The following is a 12,743-nucleotide window of genomic DNA, read 5'->3' as shown; positions in this document are numbered from 1 at the left end:
TGTCACACCACGCTGGCTATCAGGTCGAGAAATCGGTCACGACTATCAACGAACAGCAACCATTCACAACATTGGCAATAGACTTCATTACATTTGATTCAAAAGGTACTCGCACATCTGAGCAAACTTTGCATGGCAACAGTTGAACAAGATGAATGAAAGAGGAAACCGCACACTGCTATTGATAGTATCACTGATATTTAATAAGCTTATGTATCGGTCTCATGGCCTTCATCAGAGCTTTGGTGAATTTTATGTATGTAGAATACCATAGAGTACCAGAGCGCTAGATTATATTTTGTTGGTAGAACGTGCAGCTTTAACAGTAAAAGTATTGTGCTACATGGAACGGGAGACCGAGTGGTCAGCACAGTCCAGATTGGGGACGCAGGCCGGTCCAGTGCTGTCGTAGCTGCCTCCATCTGAAACTAAGATGTAGGATGAGATGTTCCATCAGGGGAACAGAAGCTTCCGCAACAACACAGGGGTCCTACACAACAACACAGGGGTCTGCCACAACTACATCAGAGGCAGTCACTGGCTCCGTTTGCATATCAGACCGCTCCGCTCCAGTCCTGTTACACAGGTCGTTGAGGTCCGGCCAGTCTGACCAGACTCCAAAGCCCACAGCACAAGTATCCAATTGTGTGCCTTCCTCCAATGGAAAATTAAGTTGTCCTCAGTGTCCGTGGCCAGTTGGACCTTCCTCCTCCGTAGGTGTAGAAGGAGGGAAGCTCTGGCTAATTCCCCAGCTGTGGAGTCGTCAGTGTTGAGCATGTTCAACAGGCGAGTCAGTCTGGTAGCAGTGTAAATCCACTCAAAATCCGGGACACCCAAACCCCCCTCTCTTTGGCTCAGGAAGATTTTTGATATTTATAATAATAATAATAATACCTTTATTTAACTAGGCAAGTCAGTTAAGAACAAATTCTTATTTTCAATGACGGCCATGTTCAGGGACAGAACGACTAGCTGGTACTTGTACCTTGGCAGCTTGGGGATTCGAACCTGCATCATTTCGGTTACTAGCCCAACACTCTAACCACTAGGCTACCCTGCCGCCCCATAACTTCACGTGTGTGTTTAGGCATATCCACATTCTCACCACTTGAACACTTGTGTTATTAATTTCGTTCAGAAACTGTGAGACATTTGCAAGCAGATGTTGAATCTTTGCTAGAGACACACACACACACACACACACACACACACACACACACACACACACACACACACACACACACACACACACACACACACACACACACACACACACACACACACACACACACACACACACACACACACACACACACACACACACACACACACACACACACACACACACACACACACACACACACACACACACACACACACACGATCAAGTTCACTCTTTAGACCCTGGTCTAAGATACTAGACTTGGCTTGCTTGGATAGAGCTTATTTTTCTTCTGTGAAACAACTGTACATCGTTACAGTGGCTTCTTAGGTACCTTAGTGAGTCCTAGCTGATACTGTCCCTCATCAGCCCCTACAAAGTTCAGCAACGCCACGGTCTGCTCCTTATCAGACATGGTGGCTGGTCGCTCCACCAGGAGGATTCCATACCTGGGTAAGAGGGAGATGGGACAGGAGGGATAATAATAATTTGAGGAGAAGCTCACCGAGATCTATGAAGCAGCAAGTGATGGTTGGCTCCGAGTTTGACTTTCTCCCAGTGAGATGCTGGTATACTGTACGGTTGGTACTGTATGTGTGTGGATGGTGGTTAAACCGTGTGAATGAATATTAGTTTGCGTTGGTTGGTTTGGCCAGTACCTCTCCATAAAGAAGGAAAAGGGGATGCGGATGGGGAATCCCTCCTTCCTGATGGTGATGGTCTCAAGTATCCCAGCATGCCTCAGCTGGGTTGACACATAGTCCACATCAAAGATACCGGGAAGCTGAGGGCAGAGGGACAGAATATGAGATCATATAGGTTTGTAACTTTTGGCCTAGAAAGGGCGCAGTTGGCTACATTTAATGTTGCATACCCACCTTGACATAATTTGGCTTGAAACATCGAATAAAGGTGGTTTTACACCTGGATGGAAGGAAAAAAAACACAGATCATCCACCACTGCCTTGCTTCTCTCAGCAAACAAAATTAAAATATATTTTGCCTTTTTGTAAAAAACCCTGACCTCTCTAGTCGTGTGGTGAGCTCAGTCAGGGACTGTTGGAAGTGTGCTGCCACCGTGGAGGGCTGTTGCCTGTGACCTTTACCCCTCCAGCCCAACTCTCTCTGCTGCAGGTAATTATCCTGCACCTTACGGAACAGCCCTGACACCATCTGAGATACAGAGATCGATTGATTGATTGAATGGGTAATTGAGTGAGTGATGGATTGATTCCCCTTAAGCCTACAGGAATGACAAGTTCACCTTCAGTCTACTCCTAGCAAACAGCTCAACCACCTCGGTACGGAACTGATCATGGTTCTTATTCAGAAAGTTATGGACCTACGGAGAGAGAGGAACATAAAGAGAGAAAAAATCACTCTGTCCATCCATATCAACATGTCCTAACTCAGTGGTTCCTAAACACTTAAGAAGCTAGAACCACCTGGTAAGTGACAGCTCCGGCGTAGTGATACACAGTGAAGACAGGCAGAGGTATCTTGGGCTTAGTGTAGTGTGGGCTGTTCCCATGGTGATAGTGGCACTTTTGGAGGAAGGTGTGGTCGGTGGCCTGGGGTAGGCAGGTCTGGTCATCCAGTATACGGAGGATACCATGTGGTCTGGAGGAGATGAGGTCCAGACAGGAGTGGAAGTCCTGCAATGGGACGGGGTACCACTGGATCTGCTCTGTACTGTACTCTTCCTGGAGAACACACACACAAATGCATGCACAAGCCATTTTTTTTATCAGTATTCATGAATGTCAACCCCATTAACTATTAGAGACGCACAATGACTTTACTGATTGTTTGACTTGTGAACTCTGACCCCGGGCCCACTGACCTGTTCCTGGGTCACCACGGCCTTGTTGACAAAGTGCTGCAGCTGCTCGTTGGCAAAGTTAATACACAGCTGTTCAAAGCTGTTCACTCCCAGGTCCTACAACACACAGGTAAATATGCAGTGCCTTGCGAAAGTATTCGGCCCCCTTGAACTTTGTGACCTTTTGCCACATTTCAGGCTTCAAACATAAAGATATAAAACTGTATTTTTTTTTGAAGAATCAACAACAAGTGGGACACAATCATGAAGTGGAACGACATTTATTGGATATTTCAAACTTTTTTAACAAATCAAAAACTGAAAAATTGGGCGTGCAAAATTATTCAGCCCCCTTAAGTTAATACTTTGTAGCGCCACCTTTTGCTGCGATTACAGCTGTAAGTCGCTTGGGGTATGTCTCTATCAGTTTTGCAAATCGAGAGACTGACATTTTTTCCCATTCCTCATTGCAAAACAGCTCGAGCTCAGTGAGGTTGGATGGAGAGCATTTGTGAACAGCAGTTTTCAGTTCTTTCCACAGATTCTCGATTGGATTCAGGTCTGGACTTTGACTTGGCCATTCTAACACCTGGATATGTTTATTTTTGAACCATTCCACTGTAGATTTTGCTTTATGTTTTGGATCATTGTCTTGTTGGAAGACAAATCTCCGTCCCAGTCTCAGGTCTTTTGCAGACTCCATCAGGTTTTCTTCAAGAATGGTCCTGTATTTGGCTCCATCCATCTTCCCATCAATTTTAACCATCTTCCCTGTCCCTGCTGAAGAAAAGCAGGCCCAAACCATGATGATGCCACCACCATGTTTGACAGTGGGGATGGTGTGTTCAGCTGTGTTGCTTTTACGCCAAACATAACGTTTTGCATTGTTGCCAAAAAGTTCAATTTTGGTTTCATCTGACCAGAGCACCTTCTTCCACATGTTTGGTGTGTCTCCCAGGTGGCTTGTGGCAAACTTTACACACTTTTTATGGATATCTTTAAGAAATGGCTTTCTTCTTGCCACTCTTCCATAAAGGCCAGATTTGTGCAATATACGACTGATTGTTGTCCTATGGACAGAGTCTCCCACCTCAGCTGTAGATCTCTGCAGTTCATCCAGAGTGATCATGGGCCTCTTGGCTGCATCTCTGATCAGTCTTCTCCTTGTATGAGCTGAAAGTTTAGAGGGACGGCCAGGTCTTGGTAGATTTGCAGTGGTCTGATACTCCTTCCATTTCAATATTATCGCTTGCACAGTGCTCCTTGGGATGTTTAAAGCTTGGGAAATCATTTTGTTTCCAAATCCGGCTTTAAACTTCTTCACAACAGTATCTTGGACCTGCCTGGTGTGTTCCTTGTTCTTCATGATGCTCTCTGCGCTTTTGACGGACCTCTGAGACTATCACAGTGCAGGTGCATTTATACGGAGACTTGATTACACACAAGTGGATTGTATTTATCATCATTAGTCATTTAGGTCAACATTGGATCATTCAGAGATCCTCACTGAACTTCTGGAGAGAGTTTGCTGCACTGAAAGTAAAGGGGCTGAATAATTTTGCACGCCCAATTTTTCAGTTTTTGATTTGTTAAAAAAGTTTGAAATATCCAATAAATGTCGTTCCACTTCATGATTGTGTCTCACTTGTTGTTGATTCTTCACAAAAAAATAGAGTTTTATATCTTTATGTTTGAAGCCTGAAATGTGGCAAAAGGTCGCAAAGTTCAAGGGGGCCGAATACTTTCGCAAGGCACTATATATGTTTAATAAATGCATGTAATATGCAATAGAACAGGGCGGCCCAACCCTGTTTCTGGAAAGCTGCAGTCCTGTAGGTTTTCGCTCCAACCCTAATCTAGCTCACAATCTAGCATATTATCATTCAATTAAATTGCACATTCTCCATTAAACATTTACTGTGGTCCTCATTGCCCCTCACCTCGAAGCCGTAGATGTCCACTATCCCCACGGTGCTGTCCATTTCTGTAGGGCTCAGCCAATCATTGATCTGCTCCAACAGCCAATCGAACAACACAGAGTACAGGGCCTTGGCTATGGCATCTCTAGGAGAAAGGGATAGATAATAGATCATTATTTTTCTATGCTGCTCTAGATAGTATTGATTAACTCCAAATATAAGGTGGAGGAGCTCACTCACACGGCAGTGCATGGCTCGGTCAGTACCTGGATTCTATGGCACTTTCCACAGACAGGGGGCAGTAGATCCTGTCATAGGTTGTCTCCTGAGGAGGGACAGGTACAGTGCCTTCAGAAAAAAAATTGCGCCCCTTGACCTTTTCCACATTTTGTTGTGTTACAGCCTGAATTTAAATTGGATTCAATTGAGATGTTTTTTTTCCCACTGGCCTACACACAGTAACCCATAATGTCAAAGTGGAATTATGTTTTTCCCATTTTTTTTTTTTACAAATCAATTCAAAATGAAAAGCTGAAATGTCTCGAGTCAATAAGTATTCAACCCCTTAGTTATGGCAAGCATAAATAAGTTCCGGAGTAAACATTTGCTTAACAATGAACATAATACGTTGCTCTGTGTGCAATAAAGTATTTAGCGTGATTTTTGAATGACTACCTCTGTGTCCCACACATAATAATCTGTAAGGTCCCTCAAACGATCAGTGAATTTCAGACACAGATTCAACTACAAAGACCAAGGAGGTTTTCCAATGCCTCACAAAGGGTACCTATTGGTAGATGGGTCAAAATGAAAACAAATGGTGACTTTAAAACAGTCACAGTTTAATGGCTGTGATAGGAGAAAACTGAGGATGGCTCAACGACATTGTAGTTATTCCACAATACTAACCTAATTGACAGAAAGAAAGGGAAGCCAGTACAGAATAAAAATCTTCCAAAACATGATTCATGTTTGCAACAAGGCACTAAAGTAACACTGCAAAAAATGTGGCAATGCAATTAACTTTTTTGTCCTGTATACAAAGAGTTTTGTTTACTGAGTACCAGCCTCCATATTTTCAAGCATAGTGGTGGCTGCATCATGTTATGGGTATGCTTGTCATCGTTAAGGACTGGGGCGTTTTTCAAGGATTAAAAAAAATAACCGAATGGAGCTAAGCACAAAATCCTAGAGGAAAACCTGGTTAAGTCTGCTTTTCACCAGACACTGGGAGATTAAATCACCTTTCAGCAGGACAATAACCTAAAACACAAGGCCAAATCTACACTGGAGTTGCTTACGAGTGGCCAAGTTACAATTTTGACATGAATCTACTTGAAAATCTACGGGACGACCTAAAAATTGTTGTCAAGCAATGATGAACAACCAATTTGACAGAGCTTGAAAAAAATTTAGAACATAATGGGCAAATGTTGCACAATCCAGGTGTGGAAAGCTCAGAGACTGACCCAGAAAGACTCAGAGCTGTAATCACTGCCAAAGGTGCTTCTACAAATGATTGTCTCGGGGGTGTGAATACTTCTGGAAATTAGATACTGTATTTCTATATTTCCTTTTACAATAAATTGAAATGTTTTCACTTTGTCCTTGTGGGGTATTGTGTGTAGATAGGTGAGAAGAAAACCCATTAAATCCATTTTGAATTCAGACTACCTAAATGTGTAATGAGTCAAAGGGTACGAATACTTTCTGAAGGCACTGTAGATCAGCTAATGTATGAATAGTTCAAGAGAGAATGAAGGGTGAAGGCATGGTGAAGGGTTTGTTCTGACCGTGACTTTGTGTGTGATGACAGTCTGTAGGGCCTCTGAAGACACCTGCAAGAGAGAACCTACTCTCCTGGCCTCTGCCTCACTGAAGATACGGGCCACCTCAAACGACTCACTCTAGATACACACAAGCGTACAGTATTAGATATTTCTCTACTGTCTGTTTCTCACATACACTGTGTATCAGACATACAAATGAATGAAAAACATCCAAACATGCATACTACTCTGAACAACTCACATCCTCTTTGAGCACAGACAGACACCTCCTCACCTAAGAATACACCCACCATACACTCACCCTCCCTTACCCTACTCTCTCACACACACCTCGTAGGAACTGAAGCAGATATTCCCAAGCTGTAGTATGGAGGAGAGGATGGCCCAGACTGTGGAGATCTGGTCGGCGTGTAGACCAATCGTCTCAAAGCACTGGGCCAACAACAGGAAGTCATGTTTGTCCAGCTTCCCCTTCAGCTCACAGGACCCGCCCTGACACAGAGAGGGAGGCCGAAGTCATCTATTCAGCTCGACTGATTGTTCCCTCAATCCTGGTCCAGGGAACACCTGGGATGTGCAGGGTTTTTTGATTCTACTAACGGATTCTATTCATTTGATCCTACTGATTCTACTTATTTGGGGCTTACTTGGTTGAGGTAGTAGTATGTCTCTGCTCCCTGCAGATAGAGCTCCTGTTTGTCCCAGTCGTTCATCCCCGCCAGCAGCTCATAGAACACATGGTAGTTCCTCTCCTCATTGGCCTGACGCAGAGACAGTACAAGTTTGGTAACCCATGAGTAACGTGTCAGACTGAGGCTATGAGGAATATGCACCCAGTTGTCTCACACGAAGACCTCACCTGGAAGACAACGCGTGACTTCTCAAGAAGGTACTTTGACAGCGAAGTCCCCACCACCACACCCCTGTCGACCATTTAAAAAGATTGAAATACATTTTTCACCCCCTCCGGTTCCGTGCCAATTGAACACAACTTTGTTTCTGTACAGAGTGAAAGAGATGAGGCTCCTAGAGGAGGACATACTGGAGAACGTGGACGTGAAGATATTTGCCAAAGCGACTAGAGTTGTTGTTGAGGATGGTCTTGGCATTACCAAAACTCTCTAGAATCGGCAGCACCTCCATGGGCTGTCTGAGGTTGTTGTTCCTGCCTTGGTACATGGAGCTGAGGTAGTGGACTATTAGCTTGGTGGCCTCAGTCTTACCTGATCCACTCTGACCACTGTAGAAAGAGAGAATGCACTTAAAAATAGCTGGAGACAAGATGATAGGTCAATACAGGCCTCCAAAGAGAGAAGGAGAATAGGAAAGAGAGAAAGAAAGAGACTGGTGGCTCTGACATACCTTATGATGATGCACTGCTCTTGTGGTGAGCTCTGAGATTGGCTGAAGGCTGCATCGGCAACAGCATAGACATGGCTGCACAAGTAAAGACACAGACCCACAGACTTACATTAGCAATAGGCGGATTTCCCTTGGCGTTACTCTGTGCATGTTACTCTGCTGTCACTCCGATTGGCAGCATAGTTATAATTGTGTTATTCTGGCATTACAGTGGGTTTGGTTCATTCTAGGGTTCACTCCCGATTTACTCCTGGGTTACTCTGCTGTTACTCACGGAGGGTTGCGTTTCTGCTCCTTGCCCTGGTACTGCTGTCGGAGGTGCTCTGTGTAGAGGTCAAGGGGCTTGAAGGGGTTAAGTGACAGCAGCATGTTACCTATGTACGTCTGGGACACACAGGGGAAAGATGGTGGTTATCTGGTTATCTGGTTATCTGGTTATCTGATATGGCTGAGAGGTAGAGCTGAGATACACATGTTGATATGGAGAGAGAGAGAGATCGGTCTGAGTTTTTCCTCATGTTCAGTTGTAAGGTTACATACGTAGATGGAGTCCCGGTGAAACCTCTTCTTCAGATTCAGCAGCACAGAGCTCTCACACACCTCCCTGGAGACATACACCAGTTAACAGAGAGAGGTGTGTGTGTAGGTTACCTTCTAAATGTAATCCGTCACAGTTACAAGTTGCCTGTCCATAACTGTAATCAGTAACGTCATTTTTTGATTACCCCCAAATCGGTAACGTGATTATTTTCTTTTGGATTACTTTTCCCTTAAGAAGCATTAGAAGAAGAGAAAGGATCCATTAAACACATTTGGTGTGTCTCTGACTGGTTGTCAGATTCGCTCAGGTGGAACAAACTTAAACTTGCACCTTTCAATGCTGAATTGAATGTCTCTAAGAAAACAGAAAGGTGCCCTAATATATTTTCTTTTGTCCCGCAAACATCCTCTCTGAATTAGAAGTTATCCTAGGAGTACTCACCTAGTTTTTCAAAAGTATCTAGTCTGATTACAATAGTCTACAGTTCAAAAAACAAAATGCAAATCAGATTACATGTCATCAGTTACTCCCACACCCTGACTGTGTGCACGCCCTCTCTCTCTCGCACTCACTCAAGCTGGGATAGATCCTCCACCTCGTCCACCTCCACAGCCTGGTCAGACCCTGGCATCGCGACCTGAAGGTGAACCCAGAGCAGGCACGTGTCAGCCACACGTCGCCCTCCAGAACCATGTACAATGGATCCTTCTCCTGACCCACTTACTGTGCCTTCTTTCCGTAGCTATATTTCTTGTCAAGCAGTACCTGTTTTTTTTCTCCTTCACTTTTCATTGTACTCTAACCATATCCCTCAGTGCCATAACCCCGCCCAGAGCCCCTCTACCACAGGTAACCAATACATCTGTATTCATGGGAAAGGCTGAGTCACTGTGATAGTTGATACACTGTATGCTTGTGCCATGCTCTATTGTATTGGTACTGACTAGAAAATAAATAAACTAGTAGAGGTCTGCTTTACAGGCTTTAGTCAATACACACACAGACTGACAGCGGTGAATAGGAAGTGTGATGCTTAGTGATAAGTAGTTATGTTGCCTGTTTTGCTCTCATAGATGCTTACCCTGAAGCTACAGCATTGTCCAAATGACGTTATCCATGCTGTGAAGTTGTTGGTCCAGCGCATCGCGGGTACATACTGTAAGCTCAATAAATAAAGCCAGAACAATCGCAGTACCGTTGTGTTATTGAGGCGACTCTCCAGCATGTCCTGAGCAGGGTCCTCAGACTCCCAGGGTCCTCTCCCGTTGTGGGTCGGTACAGTCCTGGTCTGGTTCCCATCCTCGTACACCGTCCACTTGGTCAGCTTCTCCACTGTCTGGTGGGGCAGGAGGGTATCCGCTCGCAGCCAGTCCTGTTGAGGGAGGGGACGATAGTGGAGTTTTGTGTAACAATTGTAATTGTGATGCTATCGCGACATCTGTCCTATCGTGATACCCGAGAGGCTTACGTAAATTGGTTAACTGAAACGCTATCCTCCTATCCACATATTTAAAATATTTTCTGTTAGATATTATTATAATACAAAGAAAACAATTCATTACCAAAAGGTCATCCACATACCTGGGGGTCTCCGCTCATACGAGTCGTCCCAGCCCAGTGCACCTCCAGAGGGCCGACAGGGTACAGCCCGCCCCCTCCCATCAGCTGGGCCACCTCTCGATCAGCCTCTTCTTCATAGTACGACCCCACCCTAGAACCAACTCTGGATGGTTCTCCAGTCAGTCTGACAGGTTCTCCAGACTCAGGACCATCAGTGAGGGGTCCGGCAAACCCAGCTCCTGTCTCCCTGTCTGGGACTATAGCTCCACGGCTGGGTCCTACTTCTATTGCAGCAGTAGTAAGAGGCTTGGATAGCTTGGTCAATTTGAATTGATCGTTGCCCAGTTTGCCCCTGGCTGCCTGGAGGATGCTGAAACCCTCATTGCCTTTAAGTGCCGCCTCCCTTTTCCTGTCCTCGTTGCTGGTGTCCGGTGTGGGTCTCTGTGCTCCTGTGCTCCCATTTGTACTTTCAGTCCTCTTTGGCTCTGGTGCTGCTCCAGGAACAGGCTTCTTTATGGACTTGAGGAGGGTGAGGTCCGGTTTGACTGGGAGTACCAGTCTGGCTCCTGGTTTGGGGGGCTTGGGTGCTTCGAGGGTGGCTCCCACAGCAGTGCTGGAGCCTGGGGTGGTGGAGGAGGCTGGCTGAGCAGTCTGGGATGGCTGGGCTGGTAGAATTCCTATGGCCTTTCCCATGCCCAGCTTGTTCATCCTGGGAAGCACGATGGCTGCTGGAGGGGAGGTGGAGTGGGGGTCGTCACCAGACTCCCCCGCTTGCCTCTTCTGGGTGACAGCAGACTTATCTTCGGCTCCGTTTCCAGAGGTTCGGTTCTTCTTGCTGGCCAGGCTGGTCTTACTAGCCACACGCATGGCCATCCGATGTTTAAGCAGGCTGTGTTTGGAGCTAGTGGCTCCCTCCCTCTGTTTGATGGCTTGGAGAGGGAGCCAACGGGAGAAGCCAATGGCCTGGGTCACTACTTTCAGTTTACTCCTCAGGTTGAACCCTTTGGGCATCTTCCCCCTGATCCAACCCGAGACATGGCGTAGAGTCGTCACCCCTTTCCTACGAGTGACGAGACTGTCCGTGGGTTTGGCTGAGACTGGATCTGTCGACCCGGCTGTCGTTGCTTCCTCTCCAGGCCTGACCAGCATTTTATTGCTCCTTTGTCGAACAGATGCCATCTTGACTCTGCCCAGGACCAGGCCAATGTTTTTCCTGCTACCCTGTTTGGCTTCTCCTTCACCATCTTGTTGCTCCCTTTTCACTTGTTCCTGTTCTCCTTCACCCAGACAGGCTTGGAGATCATTTCCTTTTGATTTCAATAGCATCACCCGTGATAGGCCTTTAGGGGCTTTGGATGAAGTTGAGGCAGCCTCATCCTCCTGCAACTCCAATGGGGAAGACGAAGCATTCTTGTCTTTGATGGAGGTTTTTGTTTGTTTGGCTAGCTTCAGGATCTGGGCCTTGTGTTTTGCAGCGTCAGCCTTGCTGAGGGAGACATCTTTCAGAGGCTGGGCTTCTTCCTCTGCTGGAGTAGCTTTCTGTTTCCCTTTCCCTTTCTTTTTCTCAGCTTTTTCTGCTTTCTTTTTCTCAGCTTTCTTTGCTTTCTCAGCTTTCTTCTTCTCTGCTTTCGTGGGTTTCTGGGCCTTCTTAGGTTTGTCAACCTTCTCTTCAGCCTGGCCCTTTTTCTTCATGAACATCTTGGATTTCAGACACCCTGCCGGTGCAGTGACGCTGGTCGTCAAACTGAGTGGTGGTACAGCGGTGGCTTTCTTGGGCGACCCTCTTTTCCTTGAAGTTACCTTCTCAGATTCACCCCCATCGCTGGTCACTGCCACTGATTCTTCCTCTTCCTCCTCTTCCTCACTGGTACTGACTGGCTCCTCTTCAAGTTTCCCTCGTTTCCTGATTTGCACTGGAAGTTCTTTTTCTGATTCCTCCTCTACTGGAGGTTCCTTTGCTGATTCTTCCTTCACCTGCCCCTCTGTGCTTCTCTCCGTGTCTGACACCTCAACCTCCTCTCCGCTGCTATCCTGTGTCGCCTCTGTCTCGAGCCCTTCTGTCTCAGTTGTCTCCTCAATACAAACTAGCTCCTCCTCTTCGCTCTCCTCCACTGAACTCTCTCCTTCGCTCTCAGATTCTTCAGTCTCCTCTGTTTCACTCCCTATGACACCTCTTTTTTTTACAGGCTTTGTTACAGGTGTAGGTGTGTCTGCCCTCCCTCCTTTGGTTTGGGGTATTTTTGATCCAGGTTTAGATTTGATAGCTTTATTCGTACCGCCATCAACTGTCATGCTTTTCTCCTTCTGAGGGGATGATCTACCATTCGGACTTTTCCCATTCACTGTTTTCTTACCTTTCTCCTCTTTCGACTGTTGTTTAGTCTGCTCTTTACCTCTCTTGCTATTCTCCTCTTGCTTTTTCATTTTACTCTCTCCCTTTTTAGTCTTCCCTTTGCCATTGACCTCTTCTTTCTGGTCTACGGTTTCTTTTCCATTTGTCACTGCAGGTGGTGGTTTGGAACAATTATTTTCTCCTTTTTCCTTCGGTTTCTTTCCTCTGTTGGTTCTCTCATTTTCTCTACGGGTC

The 12,743-nt window shown here is 45.9% G+C and overlaps 1 protein-coding gene across 1 annotated transcript in view; it reads right to left on the bottom strand.

The window, feature by feature from the left end:
• LOC110498735 (unconventional myosin-XV) overlaps nt 1-12,448 on the bottom strand; it is a 35,334-nt gene extending 22,886 nt beyond the window's left edge. Inside the window, exons 1-20 of the mRNA XM_036956461.1 lie at nt 10,178-12,448; nt 9,792-9,968; nt 9,169-9,233; nt 8,596-8,659; nt 8,330-8,439; nt 8,056-8,130; nt 7,736-7,933; nt 7,553-7,616; nt 7,341-7,454; nt 7,024-7,185; nt 6,697-6,810; nt 5,170-5,228; nt 4,925-5,048; nt 3,006-3,101; nt 2,608-2,865; nt 2,427-2,504; nt 2,187-2,335; nt 2,041-2,086; nt 1,822-1,946; nt 1,497-1,611 (exon numbers count right to left, since the gene is read on the bottom strand). Coding sequence (XP_036812356.1) covers nt 1,497-1,611; nt 1,822-1,946; nt 2,041-2,086; nt 2,187-2,335; nt 2,427-2,504; nt 2,608-2,865; nt 3,006-3,101; nt 4,925-5,048; nt 5,170-5,228; nt 6,697-6,810; nt 7,024-7,185; nt 7,341-7,454; nt 7,553-7,616; nt 7,736-7,933; nt 8,056-8,130; nt 8,330-8,439; nt 8,596-8,659; nt 9,169-9,233; nt 9,792-9,968; nt 10,178-12,448 — 4,464 coding nt within the window. The remainder of the gene's footprint in view (nt 1-1,496; nt 1,612-1,821; nt 1,947-2,040; nt 2,087-2,186; nt 2,336-2,426; nt 2,505-2,607; nt 2,866-3,005; nt 3,102-4,924; nt 5,049-5,169; nt 5,229-6,696; nt 6,811-7,023; nt 7,186-7,340; nt 7,455-7,552; nt 7,617-7,735; nt 7,934-8,055; nt 8,131-8,329; nt 8,440-8,595; nt 8,660-9,168; nt 9,234-9,791; nt 9,969-10,177) is intronic.
• Between the last annotated feature and the right edge of the window lie 295 nt (nt 12,449-12,743).

Source organism: Oncorhynchus mykiss, chromosome 20, assembly GCF_013265735.2.
Source record: "Oncorhynchus mykiss isolate Arlee chromosome 20, USDA_OmykA_1.1, whole genome shotgun sequence".
Taxonomy (NCBI): domain Eukaryota; kingdom Metazoa; phylum Chordata; class Actinopteri; order Salmoniformes; family Salmonidae; genus Oncorhynchus; species Oncorhynchus mykiss.
The sequence above is the reverse complement of the archived record's forward strand: the minus strand, read 5'-3'. Positions and strand labels throughout refer to the sequence as shown.